Below are 20,780 nucleotides of genomic sequence, written 5' to 3'. Positions count from 1 at the left end.
ACACCTCATTTTAATTAAATTATTATTTTTACCTATATTTCTTCTCACATTTTCTCTCTTCTCTCTTGACCATGGCGCTCTCTCTCATCTCTCTTCTCTCCTGACCACCACAAAACCTCCATGGCTGGACCTCCATGGTCATGGCCGAAGCTCACATGACCACCACAAAAGCGTAACTCCATGGCTGGACCTCTGTCTCCTTCTTCAGCTATTGCTGCTGCTTCTTCATCTGTTGCTGCTCCTGCCATTGCTTCTTCTCCTTCTTTGCAATTTTTCATATGGGTTTGTTCTTCTTCTTTGCAATTTGGATTTGATGATTAATATGGGTATGTTCTATTTCTTCTTTGCAATTTGGGTTTGTGATTCATATGGGTTTGATGAGTTTGAATCTAGATTTAGGATGGCTTTGACAAAAGAATAAAGTCAAGGTAGAGAATAGAGGAAGAAAGAGAAAATCTGATGGGAAAGGAGAGACAAAAAAATATTTAAAAAATAAAAAGTTACAATAAACTTGTATATTTACATGTTACTGTAACAGTTGTGTATATGAATAGTATAATAGACAGACTAATGTGGATAGTTTTTGAGAAAAATGTGTGAAATTGATAACTTTTTTCTATTTTGTATTGATTGACACAAGTGCTCTTAAGATGGTAGTTTCTCCACATTTTATTTGTTGCAGTCAATGTCTTAAAGACTAAAATATAAATAAATTGACAAAATCTATAGAAATCATCAAACTTGGCTTTAAATAAAAAAAATCTACACAAATTTAAGTAATTTTCTAACATATTTACACAACTTATATAAGAAAATATCAAAATAGTAAAGCATACGCAAACAAAAAAGAATTAAGATATAATTAATCCTTCAATTATATAAAATAATTGTATAAACAAATAAATAATTTTGTAGTTTCACATTCAATCATGTCAAGTACATAAAAATCTGAATTTATATGATTTTTGATGAAGAATAAAAATGCACCATCGTCCAAGATGATCGTTTAATGAGGAAGACAAAAACTCATCTATGTGGTATTGTCTAAGTAAGGTCATCATCCACAATATCAAAAGCTCGACACTTAGTAATTTTTAGCCACTTTCATCAGGTTTATGGTTTATCACACAAATTCACTACTTCAAAACATGGGATTGAATTCCCCAAAATTCGCTCCCATTTACTCCATTAGGCCCACATATCTCCCATGAGAGTAGTGGAACCAAACAAGTAGACCCACTCAAGATCCCCTACATAAATGCCAGACTTCACCAAATCAAAGGTACTAAAAGCCATTTGCTAACTCTTACACTTTTTGAGAGTTATGGAGATCTTGGGAGAATTTCTGACTTAACCATTAGAGGGTTTTTGGCCAGCACCACATCGGTGCACTCTGATAGTGTTTTCTTTCTTCTTTAGGTCTTCAAAGCATACACAAAGTTCAAAGTATACAACCCATTGATATCATACTTCATTAGTTGGCACCGTCTATGGGAATTCATGTGAAAAGTCATTTTAATGTTCTTAAGACAAAAGGGGCTATATGGTCCAAACTCAATCAATGGCTACCAACCTAGAAAACCCCAAGGTAAGAGATGCGTCTAGCCCATAACCTGATCCAGTCCAAAAAGATCCTTACCATAGGGATCCCATCGAAAGGCAGTGCAGTCGATGGCAATTGCAGTTGAAGAATTGACATGGCAAAATTGGGATTTAGCAAAGCAAATCCATTGGCAAAGGAAACATCATCAAAACCATCACCAGAAGGGAAGCACTTGGATGAGTCCAGGGAAAAGAAGGTACATATAGTAATGCCAACAGGGAGGACTCAAACCAGTCAAAGGCCCCAATGGCCAAGGGTGCACCACATTTAAAAGCGAAAGTAAATCAAATGATGACAACTATGTAAGAAATGATGGATGCCATGAAAGGGAAGATAAACTTGGACGACCTAGTCCATCGTATAGACTTCCCATTCACTGCATCAATCACTTCTCGTGCTTTACCTCTTAAATTCAGAGTGCCTTATATGGACTCATATGATGGGTTTAGATCCTTGTGATCACATTGCCTTGTTCAAAACTTTGATGCATCTCTAAGGGATACTTGATGAGATTATGTGTAGAGGTTTCTCGCCATGCTAAAGGGCACATCAAGAATTTGGTTTATCAAGTTACCTACTAACAATGTATCATCCTTCCAAGAGTTGAGCAAGTCCTTTGTTAACAATTTCATTGGAGGCTAAAGACATAAGCGTCCAACGTCTAGTTTGTTGTAGATAGAACAGGGAGACAACGAAAGTCTGTAATCTTTCATCAACTGTTTCAATAAGGAGGCTTTGTTCGTAGACAAATCTGATGATAAAATGCTCCTAACCGCTTTCCCAAATGGAGTCTTCTTAGAGTTGTTCATCTTTCATATGTTTGACAGAGACCCTTGGACGATGGCAAATTTATTGCACTTAGCATAGAGCTTCATAAATGCGAAGGACACTATTATTGTAAAGAAAGTGAAAAAGAAGTTTGAGCAAATGGAATTAGGTTCTTGTCCATTCTATATTCTGCATCCAGACTACATGCCACATCTAGACTTGAGGCCTCATCAGTAAAAGGCCAAAATGTCTAACAAGAAATTTAGCAAAAATACAGGATTGTCCACATGACGATACTCAAGCTACACCCCCCCCCCCCTTGAATACTTCACTCAATCAAGTGTTCATGTAGATCAAGGACGATCCATCTTTAAGATGGCCAGAAAAGTTGAAGGGAGACCTTAGCAAGCGATCAAAGAATAAATACTGTCAATTATATCATGACCATGGACATGAGATTACGAGTGTTATGACTTAAAGCAACAGATTGAGGTCCTATTCAAGCAAGGGGAGTTGAAGAACTTTGTTGGACAGGATCAAAGAGACAAAAGACAGCTGCTGAAGAGCAGAGCAAAAGAACCACTGAGACCTCCTCTTGGAGAGATAAGGATGATAGTAGGAGGAACGTCAATAAGAGGGTTGTCTAAATCAAAGAAGACTTATCTTCGTGCAGTGCAATTGTCCACCGAAGGTACCCAAGATGGATGAGCCAATAGTATCTTTACAGAAGAGGACGCAAAAAGATTACATCATCCTCATGACGATGCTATAATCATCACTTTGACAATACTTGACTTCATCATAAAGAAAGTGTTAGTATACAATGGGAGTTTAGTGAACATTCTTTATTATCAGACCTTCAAATAGGGATTAACAAGGAACGACTTTGTCTAGCAAGTGCCCCCTGATTGGCTTTGGAGGAACAAAATTTTATCCCATGGGAACAATCTCCTTGCCTGTTGTTGTTGGGTCTTATCCATGACAAATCACAAAGGAAGTGAATTTCCTTGTTGTGGACTGTTTGTCCTTTTACAATACCATCATAGGACAACCTACTTTGAATACATGGAGAGCAACAACGCCCACTTACCATCTAGCAGTCAAGTTTCCAACAGAGTATGGGATAGAAGAAGCTTAGGGAGATCAACTAACAGCTAGGGAGTGCTATTTGGCTATGTTAGAGATAGTTGAACGATTATCAACCATGAACATTGAAGAAAGGAGGGCAACCTTTGAGTTGATAAAAGAATTAGAAGACGTCCCCCTGAACGAATCTAATTTGGAGAAGATCACATGTATTGGCTCAAGCTTAGACAAGAAGACTAAGTAAGACCTTGTCATTGACTAAGCTTTCACCAAGTCCTATAGCTCAGAGTCACATTTGTCTCTAATTAGGAAACCAAGAACTTCCATACACATAATGAATAAGTATGAGGATAGGGGGTCACCTTGCCTAATGTTCTGAGAAGGTTGGGACTCCTCTAAAGCTCCTCCATTAAAAAGCATAGCAACACTATATGAGGAAACACAACCCATGATCACATTCACAAGGTATTTTGGAATGTTGAACAATAACAATCAATAAGGCTCCATTTTAATCTGTCATACGCCTTCTCAAGATCAATCTTAAGAGCCATGTACCCCACATTGCCTTTCTTAGAGCTTACGGTGTGTAGAAGTTCTTGGACAATGTCAAAAATTTCAATGCCTTTTCTACCTAGGACAAAGGTGGTTTGCATAGAAGCTAAGAAATTTGACAAAAAAGGGCACAATCTTGCAACAATTTTCTTCATGATAACCTTATACATAGTGTTGCATAAATTGATTGGCTGAAAGCTGCAAAGACAATCTACTCCAGGGTGCTTTGGGATAAGCATAATAAGAGTTTTATTGATGAAGTGGGGAACTCTTTCACTCTAGAAAAGCTCTTTGAACTATTTCTATTACTGAAGTTTCAACTAGCGGCCAGAAACAATGAAAGAACCTAGCATGAAGCCCATATGGACCAGGAGCTTTAAAGGGTTTCAAGGACTAAAGCACTTCCTTATTTTCTTGGGTTAAAATGGAACGAGAGATATGAGATGATTTTCACAACAATTTCAAATTTGTCTATCATCTCACACATGAACCATTAAAATAGAATTAAATTGTAGATTGTGGCGTGTTCATGAATGAGTTAGTAGACAAATTAGGGATGTGAAATTTTGTTGTGATTTTAGTTTTATTGAAAATGAAATCATATTTCTTGGATTTTTGTCTATTTGGGAACACCTTATTTAGTTTTTTATTGAAAGTGTATTAAAGTATACTTGTATTCTGCAAAGTGAAAACGTAAGAAATCTCAAATGAAGTTTTAAAAAGCTGTATATAAAAACAAAAAAGTAAAAAGCTGACTTAATCTCAAATAAAGTTTTAAAAAGCTGTACATAAAAACAAAAAAGTAAAAAGCTGGCTTATTAGTCAATGCCAAAATCACACCTATTCTCATTTTTGTAGAAACCTAAAATTGCATTTGGATCAAGTGAAGGAGGGAAAGGAAAGTATAGAAAGAGAAAGACTGCAATTTCTACTATTCGGTTGCTATGAAAGCAAAGAAAATAAGTAAAAAGGGAAGGGGGGAAAAAAAAATACTAGTCCCATTTCTTTTTTTTTTTTTTTTTTTTTTGAGAAAAGTCCCATTTCTTGTTATAAATTGTGCAGAATTGGCGAGAAATTTTGTACTATAATGTGCAAACCTCACATTTGGCTTATGATGTCTCACAAAATTACATTTTTGGCCCTGAGCTTTGACCCTCTCTCCCAACCTCACATTTGGATTATGATGTCTCACAAATTTTACATTTTTGTTCCTGAGCTTTGACCCTCTCCTAAGGGACAAAAGAAAATTTCCTTTAGAGACGTGCGTTTGCCGGGAGTCGAACCCGGGTCTATTGCTTGGAAGGCAATTATCCTAACCGTTGGACTACAAACGCTGAATTGTTATTCGACTGAGCAATTTATGACTTCTAGTTAGCAATCAAGAGACTAAGGAATTCTCAACAATTGCAAGCTTTTAATATAAGGTTTAAATTAAGCTATGAACAAGCACTCCTAGATTGAAATAGTGGATACAAAACAACAGCTCAATCTGGGTTAAGGATTTGGACATAAATAATAAGTCGTTTATCCTGTGATATTTACAGAGAAATCTGACTGGAATATGGGGGGAAGTTGTGTAAATATTTTATGTTAAATGGGGTTGGGAAAGTTGAAAATATTCAACTATTAAATATTAATAAAAATCTGGATCTGGGGAAGATGAAATTTGCAAAATAAGAGGTGATTTGATAAGGTGTTTTGAGTAACAATTTTTAGTGTTTAAATAATATTATACATATTTTCATATACTTTTCCATTTATATATTTTCAAAAAATACAAATAACAACAACGTTTGGTAACGGCGTAAACATCTCTAAACTCACAAGAGGAAAGTAGCCTGTAGAAGTCTTAAGCCAAAAAGGGTAAGCACTCGCAAAAGAAAATGGAGTAAGTGCCCATCTCTGTGCTTGACAGGTAATTACTGCAACTACTCCAGTTGTCAAACTGTTACAATAGTTTATTTTTTATTAATTGATTTCTTTTTTGTTCTTTTTGGAAAATATTTTTTTATGAGTTTGTTCTTTTATGGTAAGACAGTGTGCTTTTCCCTGCTTCTAAATTAAATAAAAGGAACAAAACTTTGTTGTTATCCAATTTAAAGCAGTTTTTACTGTATATTTAAAGATTAAAATCTTGTCATTTTTTATTTTTTTGGGTGTATAGTTAAAATTGAGTCTGCCAAGTGCCAACCACATGTTTATTCCATTTTTTTATTATGATAAAAGTTATCAATTCCATAAAAACAAAGGATATCGCTAATATTTTTTATGTTTACTGAACATCATCTTTGGTTATCAAAAAAAAAAAATCATCTTTGTGACCCAAAAATGCCATATGGTCTGGAACTATCTCTATCCAGAATCTTAGGGAAGAAGGAACCTAATAAAGCAGATAGAAGCAGGTAGAGAACCATACATTTATTCTCTATTTCTTTTAATTGTAAACTCTTTTTTTTTTTTTTTTGGTAAAGATAGGGAATTTTTTTTTTTTGAGAAAGTAAAAATAGGGAATCATTGAATATTATTAGTACACGCATTTGAGTTTGTGATATTTATTGCAAAATGAATAGTAGTAAAGACATTGACATTTATTTGTACAAACTTATATAACTCTGTAAAAATCTATGTTAATGGTTATATAAAATTATAAAGGGTAAACTATATATTTAATCTCTAATTTTTACACTATATTTCAATTTAGTTCATAATTTTTTAATGGTGTGGAATTGTTTCTTAACATTTTAATATCGTGTCAATTTTGTTTCTGCCGTTATATCTTAGATGAAAATTACTTACATGACAAATGATAAAAATAAAATTTAAATTTATTGTCAGATAAATGGAAGCTAATTTTTTATTTTGGCTATTAAACATGTTATCAATTTTCATAAAAAAGATAATGGTAGAAATTAAATTGATATGATACTAAAAGATTATAGACCAAATTGACATAATTGCAAGGTTAGGGATCAAATTGAAATATATTATATAAGATAGAGACCAAATACTTACTTTACCCAATTATATATATACCACAATCACTCTATAATGATTTAAAACCACATTTTTTTTTCAAAGAAAAAAAAAAAGATTTTGAATATAAAAACGCTCATTAAAAATAATAAGAACGTAAGAATATGTCTATTTAAAAAAAAAAAGCATAAGAAGATGTCATCTAACTTAAAAGGTTATTGACAAATTATCAAGCTAATGTATAGTATTGATTTTAAGCAACTTTTTTTTTTTTTGTTGAGAATACTAAGTATTTTTAACACACATGGAGAAACATTGAACTTTTTTTAAAGAAACTTACAGTTCTTTTACTCTTTATTTTATTTAAATTTTTTAATAATTTGACAGTTTATAAGGAGTAAGGACAGGGGATTGGCTCTTGGCATATTTTGTTTTTCTAAAGAACTAAATAATTAGAATTCATTTAAAAATATAAAATATAAGCCAATCAAAATTTCAGAATGCCACTATCGATTGGCTATAAGTATAGATAAGTTAAAAACAGTGAATAGTGAAATTAATACTTAAACAGATGGGATTAGGCTATCCTTGTGAGCAAACTTGTAATTTAAGACACCACACGCTACAAATAAGGTTCTATTAGATTTTAGATTGTCCCTTCCCGAATTTGTAGCTCTTTCAGTGTTTGCTTTTTCTACTACTTTCTTTCTACTACTTCTATTCTAACAACACCACATTTGATTTCACAAAAAAGAAAAGAAAAAAAAGAAAAACCAGTTTCTCCAATCTTTTAAACAAGTCTCTGATCAGTAACAAAAAGTACTGTAAAAACCTCTGGTTGACAAAAAAAAAAAAAAAAAAAAGTCTATGTCTATGACTATGACCAAATACACGTCATCATTATCATCCTTATTATTGTGAATATGATGACCCCAATGAATCCTCCTCTTTCTCTGACCTTTCACCTCAAGCATGCTTATTAACATCACAACACAAACCTCCCCCTCCTGTGTAATCTTTCTTTGTCTTCTTTTTGTTTTGCACTGAGAAGAAGAACACTATAAGAAGAGCTGATTTTGATGTGTTCTTGTCAATTTTGAAGCTGTGTTTTCCTTTATTTTGATGGGACTCTAAATGGGTTCTTTGGAAACTGGGATTCCATTGAAAAGAGACAACCTTTTCAGGTCTTTTTCTTCTGTTAGAACTGAGAGGCACCCATTTTCACAGAGACCCAGATCAAGGTTCTCAAGGTTCTTGCTTTTCAAGAAGCTAGATTACCTGCAATGGATTTGCACTGTGGCTGTGTTCCTCTTCTTTGTGGTGCTCTTCCAGATGTTTCTGCCTGGTTCTGTGGAAAAGTCTGGGAATTCTTCATTGCAAGATAATGTGGAAGTCAGTTCTGGGGATTTCAAGTTTTTGAAGGAGATGGGTGTGTTGGATTTTGGGGAGGATATTAGATTTGAGCCTTCAAAGCTTTTGGACAAATTTCAAAGAGAAGCTAGAGAGGCTATTCTCTATTCTCCTGCATTCAACAGGACAAAACAGCGTTTTTCCTACAGAAAACCCCAGCTTGCAATGGTCAGTATTCAATTATTGTCAGAACTATTTGTGGGTTCTTACATTTTTGTTTGTTTGTTTGCTCAATGGTATTGTGTGGTTTGATGTTTACTATTTCTATAGTGAGATTAATTACTTTGGAGGATCCTTTGCTTCTTTGGGGTGCGTGACTGTTTTTTTATTTTATTTCATTTTCTACTTGAAGGTTTTTGCAGATCTGTCGGTTGATTCACAAAAATTACTGATGGTGACAGTTGCAGCTGCTTTGCAGGAGATTGGCTATGAATTTCAGGTAGTTTCATTTGTATGTGTTCTTGTACTTTTACGTTTGGAGTATGGTTGTGAAGAGAGTAAACAATGTTTCTAGGACTATGGCATTTTTACTTGAGTGATGACTGCAACATCACTAGCTGGGTAGTGCAGAGGCATGGGATAGATTTTAACCAAGTGTTACAAATGGCATTTAGGCTTGAATCCTAATTCTCAAATTATCACTTGATTCTTGCTTAGGCGACTGTAATCCACTCTTAGTGTTCTGATATTGTGCTTGATATTCTGGTTCTTAGTCATTGGCAATTGTAGGAATTAGAAGTGAATTGGACCATTTTTTTTTTATAAGTAAATTAGACCTATTTTATTGCTGTTAACCTTGGACCTATCAAATTCATAATGGTTACTCACTTTTATGCTAGGGAAATCAAGGTTTTTTTTTTCTTTTTGTTCATTTTCTCTTGATGGAAAATGAGATTAGAAGGGGGATATAGCAATTTTACTTGAATTGAATAGCAAAATGAACTTACTGGAATATTTGCAGCCATCTTATTACATGCTTTTCCTGCTACCTCTTCATTAAAATTTAAAATCAAACCATCTTAATGGTCTACTGGAATCACTGTCAAAATTTATAGAGAATTTATTGCAAGTTTCAAATTATTTTGTAGTTGGTCTCTTGTCTTTGTCTTTCTCTAACTCTTAATGTTCTACACATCCTTACCTGTGAAACTTATGTATGTCGTGAAAGAAAATTTTGCCATAAAATTTTCAGGACATACAGAATGGTATAAAAGCTCTAGCACATGGTAGGGTTTGAAGGAAATGACCGTGAAGAGATGGAGTGATGAAAATCAATAATTTGACCTCAATTTGAATTTGATGGAAATATGATTGAATCAAATGACTGGCTATGAAAATTTGAAAGATTGGCCTAATTTGGGACAGTAATTGTGAGCATGAGGACTAGATATATGTTTCTGGGATCTTTAAATATTGATTTATTTACCTGTTGTAAGTATTTAACATATGAGATTCAGATTTTATACCCCAACTTCCTCACTTCTGTGAAAATATAAAAGAAATTCAAATTGGCAGTAGTCATTTAGTGGTTCTAACTTGTAACTCATTCCATGTTGTATACTCTTATAGAATTTCCTTTTTGTCCAAAGAATTATATGCCCTTAGCATTGGAGGCAAATGACCATAAGATGTTTCTTTGGTTGTTGACTTGTCATGAGAGACTTGCCCATCTCAGGTCTTGGAAAAGTTGTATTGTGACTAAAAGCATTTACCTTGAGTTCACTGTGAACCATAAAATTATAAATGGAAATTTTATAACTTTTATATCAGATGATGACGTCAGATTTCTATTAATTTTGCAGGTTTATTCACTTGAAGATGGTCCTGTGCATGATGTTTGGAGAACAATAGGAATTCCAGTCACCATTATTCAAGCATTTGATAAGACAGGGATTGTTGTTGATTGGTTAAAGTACGTGTCTCATACTACTTTTCCAATGTACCTTGAACTTAAGGAAAAAATAATTTATCTAGGGGATTTTGTTTAGATTGAAGCAAAATTAAGAATTATTTTGCTCCGGTTCCCAGAAAGAGCAGTCAGTTCATTTAATAAAAATAATTTATAACAAAAAAGAAAAAGAAAAAAGAAGGAAAACTATCACTCTGTTCTAACTTAATCTTACCAAGGAATGTTGAAATGATATTAAAGTTGTTTCAATACATTTGGCATTTGATGGGCTGTGTTCAGTGTCTTGTGAAAAAAATCTATGTTCACATCATGATTTGATTTTTCTGAATTGGTGATCAATTAATTACGAATAGATTTTTTGGTCTTTTGTCATGATTCTCATGCAAATGAAATTGATGTTATCCATTATCATTTAGTTTTGTGTAATATTAAATTAAATGCTTATTGAAATTTGATCAAGGTGACTATGCAATTATTACTAAATATATAAAATGTAATTTTTGAGTTGTTGGTCAGAGCATATGAATGTGGTTCAGTTTATTGGATCTGGTAACTTTTGGACATATAACAAGAATGTATTTTGCAGCTATGATGGCATACTTGTGAACTCTTTTGAAGCCAGAGGTGTCTTTTCATGGTAAGATTAGTTATTTTATGATTTTATCTATGTTTTTGAAACAATAAACTTCAAGTTATTGTGGTCACATGAACTCTCTGCACTCTCCCTTCTAAAATTTCTTCAGTATAGAAACTGGTTTGGAAAACTATTAGAGCTGATGATACTGTATCACTATAATAGCATCAGATTTTTTAAAACATAAAGGAACAAAGAGAGAAGTACATATAGATGATTGGAAACAACTTCCAGTAGTTTTTTTAATAAAAACATTTATCATTTGAGTGTTCAATAATTACAAATATACTTATCGACGATAAAAAAAAAAATACAAATATACTTATGCCTTCTTTTAAATATTGGTTTAAAAGTTGGGTGGGAACTGGGAAGTTGTCTATCTAGCACATTGTTGTGGTCTTGGTAATGAGGTATAGTGATGTGGGATGCACAAGGAGAATTTTATTATAATTTATTAATATTTGTTTTTGAACATCAAGTGTATTTTTATTTTAGGCCCTAGTATTTAATTAGGTTAATTTGTATTTTTATTTAAAAGTGAAGGGTATTTCTATCATTCAATAAGTAGGGTTTCCTATGCCTTAGGTTTAGTTTTTCCTATATAAGTTAGTTATAAAAAAAAGTTTTTCCAATATAAGCAAACTATTGTACTCAATTTTAGATATGATTTTTTGGATGAATTAAAAGTTTCCTTTTGGTTGTGGTCTAGTGCTGACTCCAACCAACCCTAAGTGCTGACTCTTAGTGGTTTTCCTCGCTTGTTGCCAACTCCAAGCAAGCCAAGGTGTTGACTCCTGGGTTCCTATCTTTTATTTTCCTATTGTTTAATTTTGTTCTACTTGTCTTGCGTCACATAGACTATAATGATTTGGTAGATATCTGTGATGGACCAGAGGCTTTGACATAGACCAGAATTGACCTTATATTATGTAGCTTAAGGTCTCTTGGTTGTCTGCACAAGTGTGGATGGCAACAGATGGCTTGACAATGTGGTGCCAAGGGGGACCCATGTGGGCTGAGGCCTGAGGTAATTTTTGTTGGTTCAGACACAGAATCATCTCTGGCACTAATGTTGCCAGTGTAAAAATTTCTTCCACTCTTTTATAGGGAGAACAAAATCTTGGTTATATAGTTTTCTTGAGGAGACAAGCATAGCAAGAACGTGATTGCTTGAGATAGTGAGCTCTCAACTATCCTTTTGCATTATTAATAATGAGAACTTGTTCACCGATAAAAATAAAAATAAAAATAAAAATGAGAGAGCTTCTTCATTAGATTGTTACGAATTAAGTGTGGAAGCTTCTGTTATCGTAGAAGGTTAATAAGGAAAACTCACTGACTCTTTTGCTAGTTAATGTAATCACTCTGATTTTGTTCCATTTTAGTTTCATTTGTTTCTTATTTGTGTGATTTAATTTTCCTTAGTTTTATTGAAATATTTCTAAGTATGTTGCCAATGATGCTTAAGATTTCTTCTCATCAGCATTGTGCTTATCCAATTAATAGAATGATTTTACTTGTTACAGTTTTGTGCAGGAACCTTTCAAGTCATTACCTCTGATATGGACCATCCATGAAAGATCGCTTGCTACTCATTCAAGAAAATATATTTCAAGTGGTCATATCGATCTTTTAAATGATTGGAAAAGAATCTTCAACCGCTCTAGTGTTGTTGTCTTTCCAAACTATATCCTTCCGGTAATATTTAACAGGAAATTCTTGTAGACGCTCATTCTTGTTGATAATCTGTTTACATTTAGTACACATGGAATGGATGATTTCCAGTATCCAGTGATAAAACTCCTTTGGGTTGCGTTTGGATTTTATGATTTAAAATCAAGGGATTTGAAAAATAATTGTTAATATAAATTGCTTGATATAAATTTAACACCTTATTATGATGTGAGTTTTAGAGATTTGTTCAAACAAAAACACTTGTAATATTATGGATTTGAAATGACCTCTAACACTTAGTCGTATCAAATCCATGTATTAATAAATCTAAACCTCAATAAATTTAATCAATAGGATTTTATTTTATTTTATTTGTTTATTTCATTTCATACTCCATTCATGTTATTTAAACTAAAGAATGAAATCTAAATCCTCTTTAAATTCCTTGATCGAAATGATCCATATGTTTCAAATCCATATATTAATAAATCTAAACCTCCTCCATAAATTTTTTAATCAATAGGATTTTTATTTTTATTTTTTCATACCCCATTCAACTTATTTAAACCAAAGAAAGAAATCTAAATCCTCTTTAAACTCCTTGTTCCACACCATTCTTGGTTTTTCAATTTCCTATCTTTTTTAATTAGGATAGAGTAAATGACTCATGAGATCTAAGTGTGCAGACTGGAAACCATATGCCAATAAAACTCATGTGACATTGAGAAAGCATCCTAGTTTATAAATAAAGTGAGCCGATGATAACTTGTTCATTGTCTAATTAACAAAGCATTGAAATTGGTTCTGAAATTAGCACTCTTTTTTTGGATAAGTGAGTTTTTGCCCCAATAAAAGTTGGCACTTATTTCTAGTAGTCTTATATCATTCTGGTCTTTCAACAGATGATTTACTCCACATTTGATGTTGGAAACTTTTTTGTTATTCCGGGTACCCCTGCTGAAGCATGGGAAGCAGACACTGTAATGGCCTTACACAAAGATAATCTGCGTGTCAAGATGGGTTATGAGCTTGAAGATGCTGTTATAGCCATTGTGGGAAGCCAATTTATGTATAGGGGTTTGTGGTTGGAGCATGCCATCATTTTACAGGCTTTATTACCAGTTCTTTCAGACTTCCCTTTAGATAATAATTCCAATTCTAATCTCAAAATTGTGGTTCTAAGTGGGGATTCAACAAGTAACTATGGCGTGGTATTTGAGGTAAATATCTGCTAAAGTGTGGTTCTAATATTTTTGGATAGATTTAGTCATCATCTTATTGGCTATCTTGTTGTCGGTAGGAAATTGCTATTAACTTGACATATCCAAGCGGCATTGTAAAGCACAAAGCTATTGATGTGGATGCAGACAATGTTTTAAGCATGGCTGATCTTGTGATATATGGATCCTTCCTTGAAGAGCAATCTTTTCCGGAAGTTTTAATGAAAGCCATGTGCTTCGAGAAGCCAATCATTGCCCCAGACCTCTCCATGATAAGGAAATATGTATGTTTCTAAATGCTGTTCTCATCTCTTCACACACCAACTCTGATCAACACACATGTATATGTTCCAAAGCAACTAAATGTATACAGTAAATAACAAAAGTTTTCATGGGAGGATAATGCATTCATAATCTCAATTCAGCTCTGTAAATACGTGTCCCCAATACTTTCGGTTGTTGTCTTTAAAATTATTATTTTCCCGTCTACCAAAGACTTGAACCTGGTTCTTTTCTGTCTTCTTGTTCCTTGTTAGGCCTTTGACTTAAAGGACACTTGTATTTACCAGCGTGGTAGCTCCTGATTTGTTCATTTCTTATGTTATTTTTAATTTTTTTCCCCTGCCTCTCATCTACCAACAGCCTCATTTGAGGTCTAGTGATTTCATGAACAAATATTCTTTTAAATGCCCATGGCTGGCCTTACAGTATTTGAAACTTTATTCCCTATATTATGAAGAGTACTATAAGAATTGTTTGTTTAAATAATTAAATTTACCATATCTCAATAGTTTAAGCATTTGGGACAATCGATAATTTAACATGGTATTAGAGCGAGGGATCCTAAGTTCTATCATTGCCTCCATTCTACTTCCCATTTAAATTCCCATGCGGGCCAAACGTGAGGGGAAGTGTTAGAATTGTATGGTTGAATGATTAAATTTACCTTATCTCAATAGTTTAAGCTTTTGGGACAATCGGTAATTTAACAGTATTGATAGTCCATTTTTTTAACACAAAAAATTAAATTTTGTTCCTTCAGCATTCTTCTAACTAGTTGGCTTGGAGACCCTTGTGGAAAGGTTTTGTTACATATTAAGTTTATTTTAGTATGAAAAATCACCCAGAGGCTTCCCAAAAAAAAAGTCACCTTGAGTTGTTTATCTTAAATTCATGTAGCTAAGCCTATCTACCAGCCATTGAATTTTTGAAATAAGGACCTATAAAAAAAAAAAGAATTTTTGACGTAAGGAATCTCAAGGCAGGACCTAATTAACTGTGGGTATTCATTTCTAATATGTTGCCATGCTAGACAGCTAGAGTAATTGCTTATAAGGCATCTTAAACATCATGCTTTCCAATAGTTTTCTCATTTTGAATAATCAGTTTGTTTCAACTGTTTTTCTAATCAAACTACTAACTGCATTGGCAATAACAACTAGGTTGATGACAGGGTGAATGGCTATCTTTTCCCTAAGGAGAATCCTAAGTTTTTGACACAAGTTATAAGGCAAGTGTTCTCAAATGGAAAAGTATCATCGCTAGCTCGCAATATTGCCTCTATAGGAAGAAGTACTGCAAGAAACCTGATGGTTTCGGAAACTGTTGAGGGATATGCATCACTCCTTGTAAATGTTCTCAAGCTCCCATCAGAAGTTGCTCCTCCTAAGGATGTTGCAGAAATGCCTCTCAAATTTAAGGAAAAATGGCAATGGCATTTATTTGAAGCACTATCAAATTCAACATATATTAACTGCACTTTGAGAAGTTACACATTTTTAGACAAGTTTGAGCAGCAGTGGAACAATGCTCCAAAAGATAGACCACTTAGTGCTGATGATGGACCTTTTTTATATAGCATATGGGAGGAAGAGAAAAACATTGAGATTGCTAATGCCAGAAAAAGAAAAGAGGAAGAAGAGGTAAGTGATGTCCTGTGAAATTATGTATTTTTTGTGTAATATTGGTAAATAATTTTGATGACCTTTATCCAATTTTGTGTGTGTGTGTGTATGTGTTTGAAAACTCACATTATTTGGTATTTGATGAAGTTGAAGGATAGATCTGATCAGTCTCATGGAACCTGGGAGGAAGTATATCGAAGTGCCAAAAAGGCTGATAGATCTAAGCAGGATTTGCATGAAAGGGATGAGGGGGAGCTTGAAAGGACTGGTCAACCACTGAGCATTTATGAACCGTACTTTGGGGAGGGTACCTGGCCTTTCCTACACCTTTCTTCTCTTTATCGCGGGATTGGGCTGGTGAGTTACCAAGTATCTTTCACTTTTTTCCTTACAACAGACATAGTTGGAGACTTGTAGGTCCATACATTTATATTAATATGGAATTACAAATGAATTTTTTTCCAACAAAAAATGTCAACCTTAAGCTGCGTTTGTTTCACCTGAGATTGATTTCTGGAAAATATTTTCAGTATTTGCGGGTGTTTGGGGTTTTGGAAAATATGGGTTGTTTTGGTGTAAAACGTTTTTTGCCCTTATTTCAGTCATAAAATTTTACACGCCAAGAGTCCTTCACATTTGAGCAGCAGAACCACTCCACCCAGCCACACCCACCACTAGATCCAGCCGACCTCCGTGACCCACCCAACCCCATCCCTAGATTTCGCTCCTCATCCTCATTGCCGCTCTGCCTCATCCTTGTAACTGCCACCTCGTCCCGTCACCCCTCTATGTCGCTGTCATTCACCCAGGGGATGCCAGTTTGGTGTTCTGTCTACCTGCATTTTTGCTTGTGAATTTTTGTTGGTTTTGGTTGTAAATTTTAATTTCTGAATTTGTTTATTATGTGATGCCTGTTTGGGAGCTGAGAAATTGTGGGAAAGTAGTAGAAAATCTGTTTTTTGGAGCATTTTTAGGAATGCAAACAAACATTCTTAAAATATTCTTCGAAGAATTTTTAGGAACGCAACGAAACACTTGAAAATATTTTATTTTCTGGAAAATTTTTTCACTTGAAAATATTTTATGGTTGAAAAATATTTCCAGGTGAAACAAATGCAGCCTTCGAAATGGTATGCCAGAAAAATTGTAGTCATTCATCTATATGCAATTTGGCATTGGTTTTTATTTTTTATTTTTTATTTTTTTTGGTAATAGTCTCATTTCGTGTCAATATTATAGATACCTTATTTAGCAATATAAGATTCAGAGTTCAATAGTGTGCTTTCTCTTGAGCATGGGGGTTGGTAGGTTCAATAGTTGCTCTTCTTCTTTTATATGCTTTTGCAATTCTTTCCAGACAACCATTTGTAGTATGCAAATTTGCTTTCTAGATGTGTTCCTTGGGGATGTGTGTGTGTGTGTGTATGGGTTTTTTTTTTCCTGGCCACCTTTGTACTCTACTTGAGCAGGCCTTAATACTTATCTAATAGTTATTGTACTTGTTTCTCTTGAGTTGAAGTTGGATGAGATGAGCTATTACATTCAATCTCATATGTATACATGGACTGGGTACTTGCAGTCCACTAAAGGCCGAAGACCTGGGGCAGAAGATATTGATGCATCTGCTCGTCTTCCACTTCTTGATAACCCTTACTATCGAGATATACTTGGTGAATATGGAGCCTTTTTTGCAATTGCAAATCGGATCGACCGTGTTCATAAGAATGCTTGGATTGGGTTTCAGTCTTGGAGAGCAACAGCGCGGAAGGTTTGTTAATGCTCTTTATATTGCTTTATTCCCTATTGTTTTTTACATGGATCTGCTCTAGAGTACCTTTTTCTTTTTTAAGTCTTTACTCTCTCAAGTGAAAAAACACTTGATTTCAACATATTTTTAAACATCTAACTAGCGGCCATTTTTTGCATTTTCTATGACCCATCAATCTTGTAAGTTAAAACAGTGGGCTGTGTCATGTGATGATATTATAAGGCATGTCAGAAAATGACTGGTCTATCTTAACTGTTCTTGGCGTCATTGAACTTCCAGGTCTTACAAGGATGGCAACATGGATCACCTGACTGCAATCATTGTATTATGTGATTCTTAAAATGTCATATGATAGTACATGAAACTCCTTTTTGTTTTTGATGGGATGGTGGAATATGTGGCCAACCTTAACTAATTTGTTGAGGATTAGTAGCCGACTTCAAAATTTTTGAAACTAATGCTTTGTAGTTGCTGTTAGCGGTGGTGGTGCAATATGCGTCCCTAGTGTTTGTTACTTGAATTTTGTGATCATTCATGCCTCTTATAATTACCTTTATAATTATTAAATTTTTAGCTGTGATCAATTTTTGAAACATACAAGAAAAAGTGAATACAATTAAATTGTTAAAGAAATAAATTACAGCACATTTGTTACTCCAAGGGGTAGCACAATTGGCTAGGGACCATGCTTCATGAAGCGGAGGTCATTAGTTTGAACTTAGGGCCCATTTGGATTGAGGGGGAAGGGAGGAGAGTGGAGGGGAGTAGAGTAGAGTTAGCTTAAAATAGACTAATTTTGGGCCAATTATACTCTACTCTCCCTCCCTCTCCCTCAATCCAAATGAACCATTAATAAAATAAAAAACACCACCTATGTTGAACCTCCAACCTTTTGGGGTTGGATGTGCACGCGTGCACACAGGTTAGTGAAGCAAAGCAATGAAGTAACTTTTTTGTTTTAAATTTTTTTTTGATGTGTGCCTTTAGATCCAGTTTTATATCTAATGTGGAGGGCTTAAACAGGCATCTTTATCTAGAATTGCTGAAAATGCATTGTTAGATGCTATCGAAACTCAAAGGCATGGGGACACGCTCTACTTTTGGGTGCGGTTGGATTTGGATCCACGAAACTCTTTGCAGCTGGATTTTTGGTCATTCTGCGATGCTATAAATGCTGGAAATTGCAAGTAAGACCAGCAAAAAAAATGTGACATGAAATTTTTAATTGTATGAATAATTCTGTATATATCCGTTCTCTCTCTCTGTGTGGTTTAAAATTTTAATCTGATTTTCTTCATCATTGATGATTGAAGGTTCGCTTTTGCTGAGGCTCTTAAGAGGATGTATGGCATAAAGCACGATTTGGATTCTTTACCACCCATGCCTGTTGATGGTGGCACATGGTCTGTCATGCAGAGTTGGGCTTTGCCAACTAGGTCCTTCCTAGAGTTTGTGATGTTTTCTAGGTAGGATAACGAACAACTTGGTTTCTCTAGCACTACTTATTTCATGTAATGAGAAAGTTATGTACTAGTTGTTCACTTTTTAACCTGTTGATATGATCCCATGTGCAGAATGTTTGTAGATGCATTGGATGCACATATGTATGACGAGCACCATTCAAGTGGACAATGTTATTTGAGTTTTTCCAAAGTACTTCTCTACTTATTTAATTTTCTATTCTTACATAGGGTCTGTTTGGGATTTGCTTATTTTGCTGAAACTAAATTTTTTTTGCTAAAAGTACTGTAAATCAAAGTAAAAATTAGTTAAAATAGTACAGTGACACCCATGAATAGTATCAAAAAGTGTAGTGGGGTCATGAATAGTAACAAAAATAAACTGGCAAAATTAATCATGCCAAACGGACACATAATTTGCTTTTTTCTTGAGTTCTGGATGTCCTGCTTGATTGGCCCTAAAGATATATTACAAAAGAAAATGAATGAAAAAGAAAATTACTATATGCTTTGGCATAAACTATTTGTGTGGATGGATTTTCTTAAATTTTAATTTTGCAAATTATAAGGTACGTGGGATATTGGTCTATTTTGTGGTAATTGAATTATCGTTTACAATTTGCAGGATAAGCAGTGCTATTCACGGCTTCTTGAGCTACTTATAAATGTTTGGGCATACCACAGTGCAAGGCGGATGGTGTATGTGAACCCCGACACAGGAGTAATGCAGGAACACCATAAATTCAAGAGCCGGAGAGGTCAAATGTGGATTAGATGGTTCTCATATGCGACACTAAAGAGCATGGATGAGGATTTGGCGGAGGAGGCTGATTCTGAGCATCCTACCAGACGGTGGTTGTGGCCATCAACTGGTGAGATCTTCTGGCAAGGTGTATATGAGCGAGAAAGGAAATTACGGCATCGGCAAAAGGAAGATAGGAAGCAAAGAAGTAAAGACAAAATTGATAGGATTAGGAAGCGCACTCACCAAAAAGTAATAGGGAAGTATGTGAAGCCTCCACCTGAGATGAAAAATTCAAACACGAGTACTGCAGTGTTAAATTAATGTCATGGGTTTGAGCTTCATTTAGAGTAGTGTAATTTGCAAATTCTTTTATTATTATTATTTTTTTTTTTAGTTTTTGTAATTTTTGCTTGGAAGGATGCATCAATTTGTGATTTTCATGTGAGGGTTTTGTATGTAAAACTGCATCCTTCTGGTCATTGATCTTGTTTAGTGGCTGAAATGTATAATAGTTAACTATTTTTTTTTTTTATAACTTTTTCTTATCCCAATTTTATAAGAGGATAAATTCTTTGGAAAAGAAACTAAAGGAATGGAGAGGTGTAGATGAATGATTAGTTACTTTGTCAGAAATTTTATATGGGAAACGAAAAACATGGAAAAAAAAACAGGTCTAGGTGGGAAAAATTTACAAAATATTATATTTAAAAAAAAAAAAAAAGAAGATAAAATATCACTTTTGTCCTTTAACTATTATAAAAGTTCGTTTTTCACCTTTAAACTTTCAAAAGTTCTATTTTTATTTTTAGACTTTGCAAAAAGTTTTGATTTTAGTACCTTGGCGTGTTTCTGTTAGTTATTTGTCTTATTTGTATTGACAGAGTGTTGATTTTGGAATTCGGACTGATTTATTTTATTTAAAAAAATATGGACACATGGCAAAGACTTATTGGCTCATGTGAGAACATTAAAAAAAAAAAAAAAGAAAAAAAAAAAAAAAAGGCCAAAATCATCTTTCACTCCCTGGAAGTGGAACTTCAATCCTTCCATCCGTAAAACCCCCCACAACAACAG

General features: G+C 34.1%; 1 protein-coding gene and 1 non-coding gene across 4 annotated transcripts; one reads left to right on the top strand and one right to left on the bottom strand.

Moving 5' to 3' along the window:
* Window positions 1-5,271: 5,271 nt before the first annotated feature.
* TRNAG-UCC lies at window positions 5,272-5,343 on the bottom strand. The gene has a single exon. It is a non-coding gene; the product is annotated as a tRNA-Gly (tRNA).
* Window positions 5,344-7,768: 2,425 nt separating this feature from the next.
* Window positions 7,769-20,235, top strand: LOC115984204. 3 transcript variants are annotated; one of them, XM_031107169.1, is made up of 14 exons: window positions 7,769-8,560; window positions 8,745-8,831; window positions 10,195-10,304; window positions 10,888-10,938; window positions 12,462-12,633; window positions 13,512-13,829; window positions 13,910-14,113; window positions 15,272-15,751; window positions 15,881-16,090; window positions 17,313-17,501; window positions 18,525-18,688; window positions 18,815-18,967; window positions 19,076-19,154; window positions 19,587-20,235. In XM_031107169.1, exons 1-14 carry the CDS (start codon window positions 8,117-8,119, stop codon window positions 20,025-20,027), a joined length of 3,102 nt encoding a protein of 1,033 aa, XP_030963029.1. In that variant the 5' UTR covers window positions 7,769-8,116; the 3' UTR covers window positions 20,028-20,235. The 3 variants fall into 3 exon arrangements, with proteins under 3 accessions (XP_030963029.1, XP_030963028.1, XP_030963030.1); XM_031107168.1 differs by having other exon boundaries at window positions 17,253-17,501; XM_031107170.1 differs by lacking the exon at window positions 19,076-19,154 and having other exon boundaries at window positions 17,253-17,501; window positions 19,587-19,721.
* Window positions 20,236-20,780: the final 545 nt, after the last annotated feature.

Source organism: Quercus lobata, chromosome 4 (assembly GCF_001633185.2).
Source record: "Quercus lobata isolate SW786 chromosome 4, ValleyOak3.0 Primary Assembly, whole genome shotgun sequence".
NCBI classification, from domain to species: domain Eukaryota; kingdom Viridiplantae; phylum Streptophyta; class Magnoliopsida; order Fagales; family Fagaceae; genus Quercus; species Quercus lobata.
The sequence above is the reverse complement of the archived record's forward strand: the minus strand, read 5'-3'. Positions and strand labels throughout refer to the sequence as shown.